At 36.4% G+C, this 20,847-nt stretch overlaps 2 protein-coding genes across 2 annotated transcripts; both read right to left on the reverse strand.

Annotated features, from left to right (window-relative positions):
* Positions 1-1,805: 1,805 nt before the first annotated feature.
* Positions 1,806-13,422, reverse strand: LOC145213597 (amyloid-beta A4 protein-like). The gene is made up of 19 exons (XM_080081944.1): positions 13,272-13,422; positions 12,497-12,634; positions 12,266-12,401; positions 11,956-12,083; positions 11,364-11,508; positions 11,103-11,285; positions 10,955-11,029; positions 10,476-10,667; positions 10,251-10,405; positions 10,035-10,130; positions 9,688-9,846; positions 7,648-7,779; positions 7,243-7,318; positions 6,982-7,086; positions 6,758-6,817; positions 6,100-6,311; positions 4,911-4,991; positions 4,312-4,467; positions 1,806-2,826 (listed from the first exon to the last, which is right to left on the reverse strand). Exons 1-19 carry the CDS (start codon positions 13,335-13,337, stop codon positions 2,722-2,724), a joined length of 2,400 nt encoding a protein of 799 aa, XP_079938070.1. The 5' UTR covers positions 13,338-13,422; the 3' UTR covers positions 1,806-2,721.
* Positions 13,423-16,094: 2,672 nt separating this feature from the next.
* LOC145214029 (trypsin-like) lies at positions 16,095-20,381 on the reverse strand. The gene is made up of 10 exons (XM_080082454.1): positions 20,140-20,381; positions 19,955-20,075; positions 19,806-19,877; positions 18,876-19,033; positions 18,705-18,803; positions 18,047-18,222; positions 17,533-17,698; positions 17,124-17,263; positions 16,695-16,833; positions 16,095-16,503 (listed from the first exon to the last, which is right to left on the reverse strand). The coding sequence occupies exons 1-10, from the start codon at positions 20,204-20,206 to the stop codon at positions 16,364-16,366; spliced, it is 1,278 nt and encodes a 425-aa protein (XP_079938580.1). The 5' UTR covers positions 20,207-20,381; the 3' UTR covers positions 16,095-16,363.
* Between the last annotated feature and the right edge of the window lie 466 nt (positions 20,382-20,847).

Here is a 20,847-nt window from a genome sequence, read left to right on the forward strand (position 1 = left end):
GAACGTTTTCTGGTTGTTCGAGCGGGAAGCGAGAAATTCACACGATTCGCAAATTTATGACCCTTATCAAACGACCATATCACATGAACGTATAATTACGACCCATACTTCAAAGGAAACTGCTGTAGCACGCTCAAATAACAAAATTACTCGTGACGAAATGTTGCTTCGCGTAATTTTCATCATAATAAGCGAAACCTTCCGCAAGTTTACCTCATAGTGGTGATAATTGTAAAGAAAATCTAAGAGCATGACAAGCTGAGTTGAGTAAAATGTCATTAGATTTTATTAAACTAACAGATGCGAATTTTTGCCAAGTTTATAACGAGGTAATTTTTTTGATCATAATTGCGAAAATTTTTGATCAACTTTAAGCCTAAGCTCTGATAATTTAATTAAAGTTTTCAATGTGGGTATTCAAACAAAGAAGCTAAATATTTGTTTGCAAATGAGTATATTTTGTTGACAACGCATTTCTAATAATTGCAGTTCTTGTAATTTGAAATAAGTTTATTTTATTTTATTTGCAACATTTTTGCTTTTGTCTAATGTAACTTATTGAATATTCGCAAAACCTTTAAAATATATTTGATTCCTAAAAGTAATGTTTGGTATATGCCCATAATTACGTAACACTTCACTTAACATATCAAGGTACGTGGACAGCATCGCAATTAATGATTAGTAAAAGGGCGGAGATATATGCAGCTCATATGACCGTTAATCACTTTGGCAAGGCCACGACATAAGACGATCATTTACTCGTAGTGTTGCGTCATTCATGGAGCGGCCGACTCACCGTCTAAATCGCAAGGCCGCTTCTAATCACTATGAGCTGTTTATGTTCACGCGTGTAGGACCTTGGTTGAACCAGCAGATCTGGTTTTACTTACATAGCAGAATGTAAACCGTTTCATGCGACTGCTGAGAAACGATCGAGCGTTGATTTCTTGTTTGTTTCATTCAACAACATGTTTTTGGTTCGCAAAAACCTTACGGAACTCTAACGTTTGCTCAAATGCCACATTTCTATTAAGTACCCAAAAGTAAAAAAAAAAGTTTATGCAACTTAGTTTGTTTCATTTTGAGCCCAGTATGTTGCTCAATAGATTAAACCCTAACCCGAATTACCAATCTAACCATTGCTGCTTCGATGTAAACTTGGCGGTCAATGGATGTTTAACCCCACTGTGACTTCACAAACCAAGAATGACAAACTTGTGTCACAGCAAAAAATACAAAAAGTAATGTTCTGTGGTTATATATAATGTATACATATAACTATCGGGCAAAGACGGGATTAGGACCCCTAGCGGCAACCCGGTCAGCATCCGCCGGAATCCCAAATTGTTGGCCGTGCCTATGAAATTAGGTCTTGCACAGGGAAACAGAAGCAACTGCAAATGGTAGGATAAGCTGGGCACTTTTGGTTTGTAATTTTTTTTAACAGAGACGACTTGTGTTGAAAAATAAATCCACGTTGTTCAAGTGCAATTAGGGTCTAAAACGGAACTGTTACCCTAAACCAAACAGCACTAATTTTTGCTGGGCAACTGACTATAGCAAGTTTACCAACAACCCTAAACTTATTGATAGCTTCTTCTCTATGTTAGCGAGTAAAAAAGTTATATTAATGCAAATCCAAAATTATTATTATATCGAAGCTTGCACAAAATGTTTCTATTAGTTATTATCATAGCCGACTTTAGGCGAAATAGAGTAGTTATTTCCTTTCTGTGTAGATTGGTATAGCGGTCCCGGTTGCTTTAGAAAACCATGAAATCGGAACTTTTGTATCACACAGGTTATGTCAACTACAAGTTTATACACAGTTACACGTTCAGCTTCACGTACAGATTCCATACACCATCGTGCGACAGAGAAGGATACACTTCAAAACCAACACACAAAAAATTGCTACATTTCAAAAGCCACCGATTGACTTATACTGACCATAATAACGTTGCTACATTGTCCAAGATACAAAAAACGTCTACAATCGTTTAAAAAGATACAAAAAGTTGAACATCTGTTTGTGAAAATACACTCATGCTAGAAACCATCGCTTTAGTATGCACCGCTCAAAATAATAAGAATCAGTAGAAAACTGTGTATCACTACGTGGTAAATTGAACCATTCCAAACAATTCTTTAAAATGAAATTTCCCATATTTGTTCACGATATCATTAGGTTGCTTAAAAAAGTGCGTGCAGACATTATGTTATAAAAACGGAAAAATACTGATTGACTTAGGATGATGGGAAAAAAACCTGTCTCGTCACGTGATTTAGTCTTCGGGTTAAACATAACAACGATTGCAATGCGATTAGTGATTGAAGAAAACCGAGATTGATTTTGATTATTTTCGCACAATAAAATCGTCAAGCCTAAAAAGCGTTATAAGTTAACTGTACAACCCAGGTTGGTTAACATAATTGGTGTTATCGTCATAAAGAGTTGGTTTCACTGAAGTCAAGAAGCTTAGATGAACGTATGACACGCTGTTTACAAAAAGGAAGAAACACATGCACCCGGTATGAAAGAAGAAAGAATCAGGTATGAAAATAGAAAGCGACGGTTTAAAAGATTCAAGTGCCGATGATAAAACACGCCGCAGAAAAAGCACACTCATATACGTAACGTTGAGCACTACTACGATAAAAGTCGATAGTTCGAGGGAGATTTTTATGTACAACACATCGTCCGCTAGGTGACGCCAGTTAGGCCATCTGCTGTTGTTCGAAGAATTTGTATGTGGGATTCTCATAGCCGTTTTGCTGCATTTGAAGCAATTGGCGTTCCTCATTTGTCAGATGGTCGTCCACCTGCACAGTTAATTAGTTTCAAAGATTAAGAAATAAACTGCTACTTGTGTTTGAACACTTTTATGAACCTGGTATACGGTTCGATATAATACATGTTAATACCAATGCAAAAAATGTTAAATATTGTTCTGTTAAATTTGGTTTTATGCTAGCTTGGCATGCAATAAACCGATATTTTGCCTTGTGTAAAAACATATAAAAACAAAAGCAATGCCAATACGTAAGTCTTCGCTTATACGATGGTTGTTAACGTAACATATTGTACACAAGGCAGCTTCAAATGTGAGTCTAAATATTGCTGCAAACCTACATACTGGTTTGCAGCAGCAGCCAACCACATTAAGGTCATCAAATTATGTCAAATCTCTTTGTCGTATTTACCAAATGTCTCAACAACACCGAATCAAAGCTCGCAAAATGACACAGAGTGACACATCCGTGGGCTTACTTCGTCAATCATATCTTACGCTTCTACAGACTATAAAATCCTTCGCACATACCAAAGTATATTTTGTACATTTGTCAGAATGGTTTGTACATTTATGCCGATTCACTCGTTTACGTGCGGAATTTTAGATCAAATCACAACCATATTAGGAAGACACGCAACTAACTGCAGTGTGGAATATTGAATGCAAATGCTTAAGGTTACCAGTCGGTCGTTTGGGTGGTTGAAAGGTCCAGTGTGCGCCTTGGTCAACGATTATAACAGGGCGACCCGTGGGGGAAGCTGAATCAATAGGTTATAACATTTAAGTACGGTTGAGCGATAGACCATTTGCGCCAAGTTCGTTTCTTTCGATTTCCCACTGTGCATTGGTAGGTGGCTGTTAATTAAGAAACGCCAATTCGCACTTACTCGCGATTTTCTTATGCGAGATTCTTGGCATTTGGCGCCACACCTATACGTCAATACATAATAGTTTTACAAGCTTCTGTTACAATTTACGGCCTTTATATAACAATAGAGTAATATACAGCTTATGTAACCAAGAAGTTACAAAAACACGCTTGGCAGGCGTTTAGACACGACAAAGCACTGTGAACACACAAAAACTTGTTCCGAACTTATAAGAAATCACAATGATTCAAAGCGTAACTTTCGGAGGAATCGAGTCTCATCCGAAGAAACTTAAACATTAAATTTAAATTCAAATCAGCGATAAGCGTCTCCTAACGTCAATTACCCTCGCGTTGCGCAAGAAACATACGTCAAGCAGACAAACACACAATCGGCAGTGCAAACACATTTCATGGACGCGGTTTCGTGATCAGTCAAGCATATCACGACGGGAAATGTGTGACCTCATCTGATGTTGTTCACTGTAGCTGGGTGAACCTTTCAATAAGTGTTGCCGAGTACTGACGCGGTGTTACGCAATTCCAGCTACTTCTCGTTCTCAACAAGTCAACAGGGTTCGACAAACAACCCAAGACCGCCAGAAATCACACAGAGGTTGAAATAGCGAGAAATTTCGGATTTACCTTGATTTTGGTAAACTGATGACTCATCTTACGTCGCATGACAGAGTGATGTACGACAGCCACAATACATATGAGCAGTAGAAGACCAGCACCAGCAATTCCAGCCCATTTCAACCAGGCGGTTTCACTTGTTCTGTCAGGATCGTCAAAGTAATTCTGCGCGAGAGAAAATGATACAAAAATCGTTAAACAAGAATTGGGAACTAGGTGCAATTGAACAGTACGTGAATTGTCATGGTCTTTGGAGAGACGAACCCACCCAATCATACTGTTACATGAATAATTTATTAACAAAGTTTGAACGGACAGGTGCTGAATCTTGAGAGCGCTGATAAAACGAGTTTGCAATCTTTAGTGTCGTAAAATCATTTTTTATTGATAACTTACATCACACATTAAACGTTTAAAAATATTACATTTATACACAATTCAAAAAGTTTCCAAGCACGCAACTGAAATATAGCGTGCGATTCTTTATTTAAAATCGTGACAGGTACAAGTTTAAGTTCATGTCTTTAGCTTGGAATGTTTGCATCACGAATTCGGTATATGACTAATGTGATATGACCGATATCTAAAGTGCATTTAACAAAACTTACCATGATCGCTGCGCTGTTTACGTAAACTGGTTCGCCATTCTCACTTTCTTCGTCATCATCATCAGATTCCACATCGAAATACTGTGAATATAAAAATCAAATTTAGACACCAAACTACGAACCAAATTATTTTCTAACCAAAATCGCCTTCAGCAGAACCCTAAGGGTTTCGGAAGTTAAGGGAAAGAGTGCAGAAGCAATTCTCCTGGAAGCACAGTCTAGTCGTAAACGTGTAATCGGCTATGGTGATTCGATGCCGTTCAGTATGTTACTATTTGGGGAAATTCTCACTTACGAAATTGGAAACCACAGGCGACAAGCGGAAAGTAATATTAGACAAATCTGAGTTGGCGCGAAACCGAACAGCACATCCATGTGTTAAGTCAAAACACAAATGCTCGGGGCAAATTTAACATATTTTTGACAAATATTATTTGACCATTCAATGAAACTACCACCTTGTATTGGCCGAACAATGTTTTTTCGTTGTAGTTAAGTAGACCAGCCGAATGGTTATGGACAAAAAAGTCACAGACTTGTTGTGTTTACAATAAACCTGCTATATCACAAAACTACATTTTCAATGCATAGTACGCGACCATTGCTGTTGTTGAGTGCTGCGCGGTTAATTGAATTTCGAGTTTGACAGTTTCCTCTCGTGTAAAGCTGAGGTCGATCAATATTCGTTGCGCAAACGAAGCAAGCTAACAACGGCGGAATTTAAAGAAACTGGAACAGAAATAGACCAGCAAAACCACCCACGTTCTTGTTTACCTTTTTGGTTAAGGACTTGGGGTAAAACGGAATCGATTTTTAAACGGTTTTCACAAGCGTCGGCAATAAATTAAGTCAGGGGCATAAATTTGGCTGGGCTGAATTGTCAAAGAACGAATCAAATATACTTCATTGTTTTGTGATAAAGAGCCATATACATACTTTAGGTTTTTAATAAACAAACCAAAAGACAAAACTATGTTTTTTTTTGTAGAAACACAAATTCCCCAATGATACATAAGACTAGTCTAATCGAGTGAATCTGCGACTGAACCTACATTTTCAAAGTTGAGTTGTCTTGATTGCATTATTGTTAAAAAGTTAGCATTTTTCCACAATACTTTTTTTCACATTCTGCCCATGGTCAATGACTGGTTTATGAACAGAAAATAACCTTCAAATTTCAACCATCTACCTCATCTGTGTCTGGTTCGAAATCTGGGTCATCATTTACAATGGCAACCATTCCATTGTCCACATCAGTATCAGTGTCTTCATTTTCATCAGGGACAACATCAGCTTCTGCATCTTCTTCATCCTCATCAGTACCTTCCAATTCATCCTCATCATAAACATCAAACTCATCTTCATCTCCATCATCATCATATTCTTCACCATCTTCATCATCTAAACCAGTAAAGGAAAGAACATATAAATTATAAATGACTTACCTAGTAAAGCCAGTATAATAGATAGTCTATAATCAGTGGCGGAATTCAAATTTTTTGTCAGCCGGTTCTATCACAAAAGTCATATTTTTCAGCCGGTTTTGTTACAAAAAGTCCATTGACAGTAACCATTAATGCTAACCAGTTCGCTGATCTCATAAAATTTTGTGAGACAGTTCTATAGAACCGGTGCGAACCAGCTGAATCCCACCACTGTCTATAATATATCTTTGTCTTTTCAACATGAAATATATACAGCAGTAGATGAGAACAAAAACATTTCAAAAGGCTTGTCAACATAATGTCAGAATGATTGAAGGAAAGAAACCATTTGTTACTTGTTTTGGATTTTATTGCAAAAAATAAATGTAAAAATATTTGTAACATATAGAAATTCCAATTTACCTTCTTCGTCACTGTATTCATATTCTTCTGAATCATAATATTCATCTTCATTGTTTTCCTCTGCAAAATGGGTACACATAATGGTAAATCTTTTCCAATTGATTTTAACTAAATCTACCTAAATAGTAAATACATACTTTATATGCTTACTAATTGCAGACGTTGTACCAAAAATCATTAATTAGTTTTATATTCACATGCACAATTGAAATAAATAAACTTACCAGCAGGTAATCCGCCCTCATCTATTATCGGTTGGTTTTCTACAGAATCAATTTCAATGTCCATTTCAAAGGAAAACGAAGGTAGCACGCTGTCCATGAATGAACCTTTAAAACCAAAAACAATTTAATCTGTAAACTTTTGAAATTACTTAAGTAGCTATGGATTCATCAAACTTTGTTTTAGTGTGCACATGTTAATGTTTGTGTGCTAAATCGTTTTATTGCACTGATTTATGTGTTACGTAATAGCCAGATTCTTACTTAGGTCATCTTCCAAATCACTGTAAATTTCGGGATATTGCTCCTGTAATGTTTCTATGGTGTTGGAGATTCGGTCCTAAAAAAATTGAATGTCATGATACACAACCAATCATCAGTTGTCTCCATTCATAATTTAGCACCTACATGTGGGATAGAACTGTAGAGTCCTTCATTAAAGTTTAAAAAGTTGTCTTTCTCTTGTATGCTAATTTGTGGCAGTTAAAAATGTCACACTTAAATTCGGTGCAGGACACATTGTCTGCCAAATACTAAAACCTAGTACCGAAAAGTACCGAATTTCTAAAACATATGTTTTATAGCAACTGTTTATAATCATTAGTTGTAAATCTTTGTACTTTTACAATACAAGTGCAATATAATGTCTTTAGAAAACTTTGAGTGCACCTCAATTGAGTTCAATCTTGCTTGTAGCTTCTCACTATCTTCAGGCTGAATTTTAATGTGATCTCTGGTGTGCTCGTGGTCTTTTTTCTCTGCTCTAATATATTTTTGTAGTGTTGAGAATATTCCTGATATCTGAAACAAACAGAAGAATTGTGTAAGCATAGAAATACTAACTAAACCAACATAAGTTGTAAAAAATAGATTTTACTCATGTTTCTGAGCTAGACCGGTACTTGGCACTGAGTGTCTATTCATTTAATGTTCATTTATACCATGCTTAACACAAGTGCAAACTAGAAGGGTGGCTTAGCACATTTTACTATAGCATATACACTACAACCTATTCTGCAAACTGTAATATATTCTCTATATTTATTTATATTGGGTCCCATATTAGCCAACATTTTTATAATCTTGATTTGTTTCTGCAGGCAGAAACTCATGGGTCCCCAAAACCGCAAAGTTGTAAACAGACAACCATAAGAAACGGTGCTATAAAGTCAAACACAGTGATTGGTAGTGTTACTTAAAAAAACAAGTTATGTAAAGTACAAACTGTCCAAATCTCATGCAATTGAGACATTGTTATAAGTTTGTGTGCCTAAATAGCATAAAACACTGACATCTCAAAATGGCATATTATACAAACTGTCAAAATGTATTGTTGATTAATTCACCCATTTTGGGGGGTTGGTAGGGTAAATATTAGGGCTGCAGGGTGGAACACAATATTTGACAGCTACAAATGCCAAATTCAAAAAACTATCAAAAATTCATCCAAATCGGACGTTTTATAAACAATAGGTGGCTTAAGCAGTAAATATTGGGGCTACAGGGTGAAACACAATAATCGACGCCCTAAAATGGAACAATGAACAAACTGTCCAAATTTCATCCAAATCGGACATTGTTTAAAAAATCACCCATTTTTGGGGTCTAGTGGGGTGAATATTGGGGCTACAGGGTAAAACACAACAAACGATGCCCTAAAATGGCACAATGAACAAACTGTCCAAATTTCATCCAATTCGGACATTGTTTAAAAAATCACCCATTTTAGGGGGCTAGTGGGGTAAATATTGGGGCTACAGGGTAAAACACAACAAACGATGCCCTAAAATGGCACAATGAACAAACTGTCCAAATTTCATCCAATTCGGACATTGTTTAAAAAATCACCCATTTTTGGGGTCTAGTGGGGTAAATATTGGGGCTACAGGGTAAACACAACAAACGATGCCCTAAAATGGCACAATGAACAAACTGTCCAAATTTCATCCAAATCGGACATTGTTTAAAAAATCACCCATTTTAGGGGGCTAGTGGGGTAAATATTGGGGCTACAGGGTAAAACACAACAAACGATGCCCTAAAATGGCACAATGAACAAACTGTCCAAATTTCATCCGATTCGGACATTGTTTAAAAAATCACCCATTTTAGGGGGCTAGTGGGGTAAACACTGGGGCTATCGAGTCAAACAAAACAAATGGCACACCTACATAACCATATCTACCATCTGTGAAAATTTCATCCAAATCCATCAAACATTTCTTGGCAAAGTGGGGTGGACAAACTTGAGGGAAGAAGAAAAAAAACAGAAAAAAACAGAAAAAAAAAACAAACAAATCGAGTAAAATCAAAATGTGTCCCCTTCAGGGAAGGGGACCCATAAAAATAAAGTCAAGTTTTAAATCAAACAAAATCACTTTTTTTCCACAAATGGTGAGCTTGGTTTAATAAATGTGACAAAAATATTGTTCGGTACAAATTTAACAGAAAGTTTTTAAGCCAAAGAATAACAAAACTGTAACCAACGTATTGTTGTTGTATTTTTGTGACATCAGACATTTAAGCATGTTTGGCAATAAAATATGAACATGAGTCTGTGAAACAGACCGTTTTTCCATTCCTACTACAAGGCACTCAGAAAAATCAATAATTACAATCAATTCAGATCGTAATATACCTTGGATTACAATCATAGCATAATAAATCCAATGAATAAAATAAATATTTTGTACAATAATGAAGTCTTACATCAGGAATATCAGCATTCAGTTGTTGCATGTAGTTATGCAGAGCAGTTTGCCTGTGTTTCACCAAAACAGCATCCATTCTGGCTTCATGGAGTGATGACAACTGTTCCTGTTTCTGGTTGTGCTCTAGAACTAAAGCTGCCTTTGTTCGTTGCAAGTCCTACAACCAAGATGCATTTGAAACAAACATTTTAAAACATAAAACACACATAAATCATGTGACACCCTGAAACATGTGGAAGTTTGCTTTGTATGTTTATTTATTTTTGCAAAAATCTTCTGCAGTGTCCACAATAGTGAGTATCAGGAAAACAACTTAAAAGGTGTATTTGAAACAAATGTGCTCACAGCTTCCAACTTGTTTCGTTTTTCTGTGATTCCCTTGGGATCAGTAATTGCACTTTCCAGGAGTTGGCTGTTAGCTGCGTCCCAGTCAGTCATCATCTAAGTGGTAAGACAATTATGTCAGACTTGAGAGGGGTGAAGAAAAGGTACAGAATAATACGGCAAAAATACACAAAAACCCATCACAGCTCATAATAAATTTAACTTTTCCAAATTTACGTTTGTTAATTTGGCTTGATGGTCTTTTAATTCTTGTTGCACGCTTTGAATGTACAACTCATGTTCGTGATCAACGTCCAATGGTGAGCCAAAGTAGTCAGAAGTAGCAGTTACTTCTTCTGTGGTTGTTGTTGTTGTTGGTGGTGATTGAGTAGCTATATGATAAAGAAAATATTTAATGTAGTGTTCTCACACATCATTCTTTACACACAGTTGTATTCATACTTGTAGCAGATGGCTGACATGCACTTTGACAATTTGCTTCCGTCACAAAGTTATTTCTGTTTGCCCCACAACCTCCATACACAAATTGTGAACATTGGCCAGTTGCAACATCATAATACCACCTTCTAAAGAAGGCTTTGCACATGCCCACAAGCTTTGGCTCAAAACACCTTGAATCAATGTCAACTGGTTCTACAAAATGTGAGAAAAAAGCCAATATAAGATATGTTTAGAGCTACAAAGAAATGTATGTGTGTAACACATATATATTTGGACAGTAAAAGAAAACCAAATGTGTCTTCAATGTATCAACTATGTTTATAACTTGGGCAGTACAAACAAACAAAATTATTGTAATGCACCAATATTCATTCCACCAATTGTAAAATTAAACCTTAAATAATCCAACATTTAGGCCAAGAGCAAACAGCTGAAAAAATAAACAGTTTTGACTTCTTCACCAAATGTTGGTTTCATACCTTTCTCCTCTTGCTCACCAATCAACACAGGGCCAAGACCTGGAAAGACTGGTAATTTTGCAACTGGATCAACAACTGTAAAGTTTGCACAGTTGGTTACTTAGTACGAGAAAATAATGTATAATACCATGAGTGGCATTTAAATTACCAATTGTTGATGGGGCACAGGCATTTGCACACTCCACTGCACTCTTGAAGTTGTTAGCATTACCACCACAACCACCATAAATGAAATGCTGACATTGGCCAGATTCGGTATCAAAGTAGAAAGCATCAAATGATGCCCTGCATGGGCCAATATCTTTCGGCATGGAGCATGCTGGATTGTTGTCTACACAAAAAATAAATCATGCACAGAAGTTAAAAGGTAGTTAAAACCAAGCCTACTTTAACATGGTTTTAAACAAACCTGTTTCTACCGGCAAAGGGTCAACTTCGACTATGTCAGGTTTTGACTTGTGTGAAGGACAACAGACAAATTCAACACCATGCCAAGCATCAGGAATATCCACACATGGTTTTAGGGGACTAAAGTCTGGTTGAAGACTCATCGACTGCAAGTAACACATGATTGATTTAGCATATTTTACAAAACAAAACACACAAGGAAAAATACAACACACTGTTTCGAACTGTTGTTCTTGCGATAATCACTGAAAAAGCATAAAGTTTAAAACACATTTGAGTCGTTTCTGAATTGCCTGTGTTTCCAACAAAAGGTGTTTTTATAAGAACTATAATAGACAGGAAGGGGGAATCATTTGAACAATATTTTGACACAACATGTCTGAGAGAGTGCACTTGAGCAGGAAAAGGGAAATGATGGCCTCTCAAAATCATACACTTTATGTCCAGCTCTCTGGTTGCTATGTAAGGGCGAGGCAATACCAATTTGACATAATCCATGTTAACATGTCAAAGGCCTGGAAACGTGACACCAAGGCAGTATGCTGTAACAACAGTGGCTAATATACAATGTAAGAATGGATTAAGTGACTCACAAGTTCTTGGCATTTTCCATTTGCCACAGTCGCCCAATAATCGTAAGATTCACATTGAGATACATTATGGACATGCAAAAACTGGCAATCCTCATTAACTTGCAGAGCAGGGCTTTGGAATGAGCCAACTAAAAATATAAAACAAATTTAATTTTTAAGCTTTGCACTTTTGCAGTAAGGTAAAAAAAAATACAAAAATATCTTTGATAGAAGTCATTATGATATTGACTTGCCATTCAAAGTGTAAACTATTGCATACATGAGATTTGTATCCCACATAAAATATGTATTAAAAGTACAAAAAACTTACTTATGCATTTGACAGGAACCACTGCATGGGGATGTCCTTTGCAAGTTGGGCCTTTCTTCCCTATTGAACACCAGTTCATAATCCCAACCTTTTCAGTTTCTTTCAACACATTAGTGATGTCCAAGGTTGGGTAGATCTATGATATACACATGTTCGTGTTACCATACTCAACACAGGGTTATATTTCTTAATGGGATTTTAGTTTACATGTTTAAAATGATAAAAGCATACCTTTTTACAGTACGCCAGCATATCAGAGGCTGAAGACATACAATCTGCATTTCCACTTGGGTCAGTCAACCACTGACCTGTCACAACATCTCTATGTTGTGTGTTTTTCCCACATTGCATAGCAATGGCTGCATCATGCTAAACAATGCAGTAACGATTACTAATTATACACTAACAACTTTAGCTTATGTTTGTAAGCACATCAAATTGTACAATTTAAGTGTCAGCTGTATCATGAGTGATACTTTTTACACCAGGTGGTATTGCTTATAAATTACTAATAAATATTTAATATATAAGCAGACTACAATCTGGTAGAAAAGAAAACTTGGGCCCGGGGAGGTTTATTTATGCATTTTCATGTGTATTGTTATACTTAAATGTGTTTCTTGCATAATTACTGTAGCTAAGATTTTTGATCAATAAATGACAACATCTATTTGAGTTGTAAAACTACTAACAATGCAGTTAGAACCACAAACACATGTGAAGTGTTAGCACTTAGACTTTAACCCACTTTACATCTTAACATATAAGTGCTAAGTTCCATGAAATAGGATTTGCTTTAATATTTCCTGATTAGCAAACACCAGTGACTCTCTGGTAAATAAAATTAAAGCCTATGGCACAAACACTACTTTGGACTTTGACCAATGAAGTCAGGTGTTTTGGGCAAGTCAAGCAATTTGGTTTTGGTGCAATAAATCTAGTTTTAACAGTAATGTTTGAACAGTAAAAAAGGGCAGCTATATGCACAATGTAACACAAAAAATACCTGCACAGGAGAAGCAGTGCAAACATGTAGCAGCACAATACACAAAAACAGAAAACCACTCATCATTCTTCTCTCTTTTTTAAGTGTTTTTATCACCCGTAACACAAAAATAAAAACTAACAACAATATAGTAAATTTTCTGAAACCCAAAAATGTCAATTTTAGTTGGGCCTACAAACTAATTCCTTGTTGAAATAAGTAAATAACACTTGCGGTTTACAAGTATAACATCTAAACCAATTTATTGTAATTTTGACACAATGAGTTCACCCATGTCAACGACATTACATTATGTTGAAATCAAAATGTCACCAAAAAATAAATTGCAGTTAGAGTTCGAACCTTTTTCTCACTTCCATTGAACCCCAATTAGTAATGTGAAATTCTATCTACTTATACAAAACCAGCAATCTGAAAATATTTTGCATACAGAGTCACGATGATAAACCAAACAGAGCAGTTACTTAAATTAAAGATTTATAATCAAACTAATTAAGTACTGAATCAAATTAATCACAATATATTCGACAACAGTACAGAATAACGAAAGGCCAGGTGTTGAAAAATGTTTGGTGCACATTTGTACTGAAAAGGACCTTCGTCAAACTCCTGTTTTGGCGTTGGCGAACCCCTGGGGTTTGATTGAACCAGGCCTAAGAACCACTGGTATATAGGCATTGTTGTCAAACTAATCGTTGTTAAAAAACAGTTTGTATGCTTGCACTTGTAACTTGCTTAGGTTTAGCATACCAAACATTTATAAATTGATTCAAACCAATGTTTACGCTGTTTGAAACTACAACAACTCTTTAGGAGAAAAAAACCTTACTTTTCAGGTTAAAAAAAACCCTTAAGAAACATAAAGCACTTGTTTTAAGCTAAAGAACAAAACTTTTTTAAACATATTATTTTGGCAGTAAATCAGGCAACTATATGATAAATTTCATACTGCACACAATTTGAAATAATAACAGGTTAGTATACTGTATTTTTTATACTTTATTCTGACTTAACATATTCTACTAAACCATAGTTTAGTGCTTAACTGCTTATAAGCAGTGTAGGCAATAAATCTGCTTGGAAGATTTAAGCTGTATAGTGTATATATATGTATGGAAACCAACCATACATACTGGCATGACATCATCAGCTTGCACCGAGGATTTAAGCAACTTATCTCAACTGTTTAAAGCTAACTCGGAAATCGGCACTCCTCGCAAGTCCCAAATACATGAAGCATGAAGCCATGAACCAAACTAACAATGACCCCACACACGAAAATACCCAGGCCTTAGTTTCCGAGAGCGAAAGCCAAAAAAGTTCCAGGTCAGATAGGAAACTGAACTGACTGAATACTGAAATACAGTGCATAAGAAAATTCGCGGACCTTCGTTTGCCTTTCACATCAGGTGATAAACCAGACACAAAAGCCAGCCTGTCTGCAAGGGAAGATCCAATAATCAACACTTGTGTGGGGATTTTCTCTTTACCGAGAGAATAAAATCTAAGTGACGTAATAATAAGCTTCACTTTGCATGTCGAAAAACCGAAAAACATACGTGTTTGTTATTCAATTTTAAAAAAATATCACATTTTCATATAAGTCACATTTTAATTGCTTACTTGTTTTGTTCATAAGCAAAGATAAATTTTGTGCCTCATTTACGGCCAGGCAAACACAACAACAACAAGAGTTTTAAACAAACCTTTGATAGATAATATAGAATTCCTCTTGGACGCTAAATAAAAGCTACATATGTTAACTTGTGTTTAAATTCGGTTAAAACACAATAAATTTATTTTCCACGACAGCTTTGGCAGATCAAGCTATACATACTAACGTTTCTAAAATGTAGCACAACCGGCCAAAGTGGAAATATGAGATAATAAACAGGACATCCATTAAATTTACGTGATATGGCTATGGCACCGATTAGGCAAAAACGAAGCAGACTTTAAAGTGGAATGCCACGCTCTCTAGTGGTAATTCGAGTAATTAGCTTTTCGTGAACACGTTGCTGGATGATCAGTGAAGTCTCATTTTTATGTTTATTTTATGCTAAATAATACATTTTGTCATTATTTGCATCGATTTAGCTCCTTGTATTTGGTCGTAGAACAGTTCACCATGTCCTTACAGTAGGGACAATTAGGATTGGAAACTGTTCCCCGTCTGCGTTGTCTGTGGGATGTGCGACAGTGCTGTGATTGTGATAGAATAATGTTTGCTAGAAGCCGAATAAAAACCTGCCAAACCGGCGGTTGGGTATAAAATCAGAAAACCTTTCAGAAAAGCTCCCAACCTTGTCCTGTGCACCCTTTGATTTGAATAAAATCTAAAAAAAAAAATCTAAACTTCCATTAAGTGGAAGCAAAATGTGTGTGGTGTCTGATTTAGTATGCATTTCAGTGGAGTGTCTTCTAATGACAACTGTGGTCGGGGAATATAGTTATGTAAAATTACGTAAAAGGCGGTTTGTTACATAACAGACAGGGGCAAATTTTCATTGTGCGTGAACAATCTTAATTTTATTTTTACTTGTGATGGAATCAAGGGGCATTATTGCACCATATCGGCTCTTGGTAGTTCTTGTTAGAAAAAACATAAGCTGTTTGTAGTTCTGTCGAAATCACTTCGCGGGTTTCAGTTTTAGACAAACTGCGTTAAAGGCTTGTAAGCAGTGCCGCCCCCGTATACATCATTCTAAAAATTATTCGGCCCAGTGTGAAAAAAGTTTAGTGACCCCTGTTCTCGAGGGTATCGTTACTATCGTCACTGCATATCTCTTGAAAACATTTGAGTTCAAAAATTAAATATTGCTTTGCATACTTGTTTATTGAAAAGAACAAAAACAAAACACACAACAATATTAATAAATACAAATATCGACATGGCTTTAGCGCATAAATTTCCGTAACAAATATAAAAATGCTAATTAAACGCTTAAGTGCTACCTACATACCATATACAGTGTAAGCATAACCTAAGAAACACTTTTGGAAGGTTTGAAGAAACAAAATTTGTAATAACTTAATTATAGTTTGTTGTTCGCTAATGCTTCATGTGCTTAACCCATTAGCGAAAGTTACCACTAAATAGTGTTGTACTTCATTACAAAACCTTGCTTAGCCACTGTGTTGTCCGAACGGAAAACAACTTTAATAACCAGTTTTTCTCCACCTTGACGTGCAACAGTTAGAGCCGCAGGAAGATTGCTGCCGCAGTAAGTACCTGGATAAAACAATGTTGTTTAAAACGTCCTCGAGCAAAGATAAAATTTCTTTTTCTTTTAAATTTGCACACACATACATGTAAGATAATTAAAAACAGATAATTTGAAAACTGTCACAAAGTTTAATGCGATGAAACTTGTGTTATGGGCAGTTTTGTGTAAAACTAGTACAAATGAAAAACTAACTTACCGATGAGGTTTATAAAACCTTCCCCAGAGTAAACTTGTGTGTAATCATATTTGCAGTCGTCTTTCGTGGGAGATGGCTCCAAGTCAAATGCCTCAAACTGGATCACTGCTTTTGACGTTGGGCCCGTAACGTAAGACAGCTAAAGAAATATAAATTGTAAAAGACTGTTAGGCGAAAAAAGTGTCATCTGTCAACCCGGAAATAAACAGAAGCAGTTTAGCACAGATCTTCTTATTTGGCTAAACGGCTGTTATGCGTCATTCAGCATAGTGTTAGCCAATTCCCTGGCAGCACTGACGAAAATGTCATGTTCGGACTGAAATTTAACATTCGTTTAACTATTTTCGCCTTTTTAAGTGACTGCTGACGTTTTGCTTGTGGTTTTCAACACTTCAATCAATTCAGAATCGTTCCTACGTTTTTACTTACATCAATTTCCCACAAACAGTTGCTGTCGTTAGGATATTCGCCTTCGTCAAAGCCTGGACTGGTGATGATACCTTGGTCTTTGTCTTCAATTTTTACTCCACTGTACTTGCAGGCATCGTTGTTTACTACAGCAGGTAGCGCTATACAACAAGAAAGGTTGTTGGTTGATTTTTATGTAAAACGCAATCCAGTTTAATTCCAGAATTCACTACATGCAGCTTCAACAAACCCAACATCGATTGTTTTGTTTTGTGACGTAACAAATCAATTGTCTATGTATGCTTAAAAAAGTTTCGTTTTAAAAAGCAACAGCACAGTAAAATAAGGACATGAACCGCTAAAATTAAACTTTCCCTGTAAGAAAATCTAAAAAAAGATTAAATCATGTACGAGCCTTGTCTTGACTTACAGAGCGTCTGATTAATCCACGCCATATAAGGTCCAATTCGCGTATAAATTCCAGCATGTCCTTTTTGTCCACAACCTCTGCCCCACGAAACAATCCCTGACAAAACCCTTTCAGCATCAGCTAGTTTGCCGAAACGTGGACACGTAAGCGGCCCACCACTATCACCCTGGAACAAAAATAGCTTACGTTTGAAATTTGTGCACAGGTTAATATGTTTCCAACAGGCAAACTTTCGCTACAAGATAACTTAGTTTCAAAAAAGAAACGGTCCCCCAAATTTCTCCAGCGGTTTCCCAAAATTTGGACTTGCAACTACAACTACAGTTTTTGGTATTTAAATAAATCACTTGCGGTCTCTTAAAACTACTTAGCGGTCACCCAAACCAAACCTTAAAAAAAACCTGCCCATATGACTGTGAAATTTAGCGACATGATGAAGATATGAGAAGTTGTTCTCGTATTAATGTACGTACATATTTGTTGAAAAGGTGTTTAAGAGAGAAGGTAAACATACCTGGCATGAGTCTTTACTGCCATCCAGATATCCGGCGCAAAGCATTTTGGATGTAAATTCTGCAGAAATTTCCGTGGCTGAGTGATGTAAGCCTTCGCACTGATTTTGGAGTAAAATCGGTACCTTTAGCGTCTGCAAAATATCTGGTTTCGTCCTGGGATCGCTAAATCCCCAACCTGAAAAACGTTGCAAGAACTATAACAATAAAGGCAACAAGCAAAACTTCAGACGAAGCCTTGCTTATTTTAGCCTATCGTGAACTCCAATCACCTCAGGTAGCTATGGGCAAAAATGTCATGTCAGATAAAGTTTAGATTTTCGATGTAAAAGAATTACCCCGATTTAACCAGGAAGTCGTGAAACTAGTCTTTGGATATTTTAGGCAAACGATTACTTGGAAAACGACCCACAGAATTACTACCAGTGGAAGTTTCCTTGTTTGCATTTATTTTCAACATAGTACACTTTTTCAACTGTTTCAGATGTTTTATGTTCATGCATAGGATATGCATGTAAACGATTTTAAACATTTTTGGTTTCTCCACTTCAACAAATATCTGAAAAAGCGTATTTTTTTAAAAAAAACGCAATAACAAATTATGGTTTATAATGCGACCGTTGTGCTTAAATCGTTAGAAATGGGACACAAACAACGTACCAGAGATGGTGCACATAGTGTAGGGATACGGATCTTCATCGAAATGGGGCAAACACGCCGGTACCACGTAGTTATTTAACTCGAAAGGTCGATCAGCCTCTAAAGACATGGAAAATAAACATATTAAATGACTGATGTCGAACTCGATCACTTTTACAGCTCACTGCTTACCGAGCATCGCGATATCGTTTTTTAATGTCTGCAAACCAAATTCAGGATGTATGACCACCCGAGCAGCGTAGCGTGCTTGTTCCTTTGTATCAGACTTGCTGTTCGAGTGATCTCCCGCCACGAGACGATAAACTTTGCGTGCGTTGGGATTTATGACGCTGTAAAACAACAAGGGGTCGCTTTGGTTTTGAGGTCGGGGGCTAAGTGGAAGTTGTTTTTTAGGGGCAGGAACTTGGCCGAATGGCCTGGCGCGCCTGACCCATATACAGACATAAAAAACCTGATCGGGATTCGTCCCCGGGAGGTTCCTGGGTTCGAACCCCGTGAAGAAAAGAAAAAAAAAAAAAAAAAGTTGTTTTTTAGTACGAAGATACATTACGGCGCTTTAAAAGGCTACAATCTTAAGTTTTTTCGGTATTTGTTTGTTTCTGTTGAGGACTTGTTAAACACGATTCACAAAAGTAGTAGACATTGTTTAGTTTAAAAAACAATTAATTTGAAGGACAGACTATAAGTATAAGAGTTAACGTTTACTGTTGACAGGAAGTGTTCGTGAAATGAATCAATATCCTGTATTGCGTAATGTAGAACAAAATTAAGCAGCGAGAAAAAACTATTTAGCATTTAACAAAACGTTTGTCAACATAGTATCACACGAAAGGAAATATTTTAAGCCTTTTTGCATACTTAGCATTCTTTGCATGTAAAATGTACGTTACAAAGTTACAAAGTTTCTAAGTTTGTTTTGCGATTACAATTAAATTGGAAATGTTTTTACAAAACTCAAAGTATAAAAAAAATTATACTAGGCTATTATAGGTAATGTCAACTTGATTGTCGTGATTCTTGAGAACTGTGGTATCATAAATTTCAATGCAGTTTTACCCCTAGTATAGTTTATTTAACATGTCGTAAAAATGACCTTCGTACCTTGCAATAACGCAGTGAGCAGCGGTCAGGGCCCATCTTCTGTTAACGATAGTTGCTCCACACTTTCTTATTCTAAATAAAAATGCACATACAATGCCTTGCGACATGCATAAGAAAATTGTAACACATTTAACGTACATGGCACTTACTCGTTTTCATACAAATTTACTTGCCACGGCACCTCTCCGTACTGCGCTGTTTCTCCGTTAAAAATTCGAGCAAACCTGGCGTTTTCAAGTGCTGGCCTGGTTCCGCAAAGTACCTGAGCACCTAGTAATGCAGGTAAACTGTTAAAAGCTAGAGTTCTTCTTTACAACAGATAAAAATAACTTACCAACAGTGATAAAAAGTAAAAATAACACTGAAGCACCACAAACGTAAGTTAAAAATGAACTTCTCATGTTAAAAAGGGTGTTAGGAATCGTTGACAACAGTCTTGTGCGTCTTGCAGTAAGTTAATTGTTCCTCTAACCTGGTCTCGTGCATCTATATGTCTCATTCGGAGTGTTCCAGTAATTTAAGAGTCTAAATACAAAAGCTGCAGGAAGTTACGTATGCCCAAGATTACGCCCTGTCACGCATTCAAAGGGTGACACATTATGTGGTGAGTCATCAAAGAAATCACAAAGTAATCCTGTCAGTAACTTAAATGACGCAACAGTCGTGCATTGAGATGCTTGGTGGAATTTTCCAAAAGTGGATTTGACACATTTGCTGCTCCTTAAAAACCTCGGCAATAACGAAAACTGGACGCAATTGCCATCAAAGGACCTCTAGCGTGACACCCACGATTACCTTAAAAAACGAACTGTCAGAAAAAGCTTCCGGTCTGTAGTTTCGTTTTAATAATTACCATACAGGCTGGGTTACAGAAACCAAACAAACTATGTGTTTTAAATGACATAAGTATGACGTTTGTTTTGTGTGACATATACAGACTGAAGGTTTTACCGGGCAATAAGCCAACCAACACACTAAAAAATTGACCAATTTTTTAAGCTTAAAAGCATTTTAGTCGAATAAACTAGAAATTGCAGTTCGG

The sequence above is a fragment of the Phallusia mammillata genome, chromosome 2, assembly GCF_965637545.1.
Source record: "Phallusia mammillata chromosome 2, kaPhaMamm4.hap1.1, whole genome shotgun sequence".
Lineage (NCBI taxonomy): Eukaryota > Metazoa > Chordata > Ascidiacea > Phlebobranchia > Ascidiidae > Phallusia > Phallusia mammillata.

What these genes read in the sequence shown, in the direction of transcription:
- LOC145213597 (XM_080081944.1), bottom strand. Translation starts at nt 13,337, where the DNA reads ATGATGAGTGGTTTTCTGTTTTTGTGTATTGTGCTGCTACATGTTTGC. An exon ending in TGAATGCTGATATTCCTGAT is followed by an intron (nt 7,780 to 9,687) that starts GTAAGACTTCAT and finishes TGTTTGTTTCAG; the next exon opens with ATATCAGGAATATTCTCAAC. An exon ending in TAAACAGCGCAGCGATCATG is followed by an intron (nt 4,468 to 4,910) that starts GTAAGTTTTGTT and finishes TCTCTCGCGCAG; the next exon opens with AATTACTTTGACGATCCTGA.
- LOC145214029 (XM_080082454.1), bottom strand. Translation starts at nt 20,206, where the DNA reads ATGAGAAGTTCATTTTTAACTTACGTTTGTGGTGCTTCAGTGTTATTT. An exon ending in GTAAATTTGTATGAAAACGA is followed by an intron (nt 19,878 to 19,954) that starts GTAAGTGCCATG and finishes ATTTTTATTTAG; the next exon opens with AATAAGAAAGTGTGGAGCAA. An exon ending in GCAGTAAAGACTCATGCCAG is followed by an intron (nt 17,699 to 18,046) that starts GTATGTTTACCT and finishes TTTTTGTTCCAG; the next exon opens with GGTGATAGTGGTGGGCCGCT.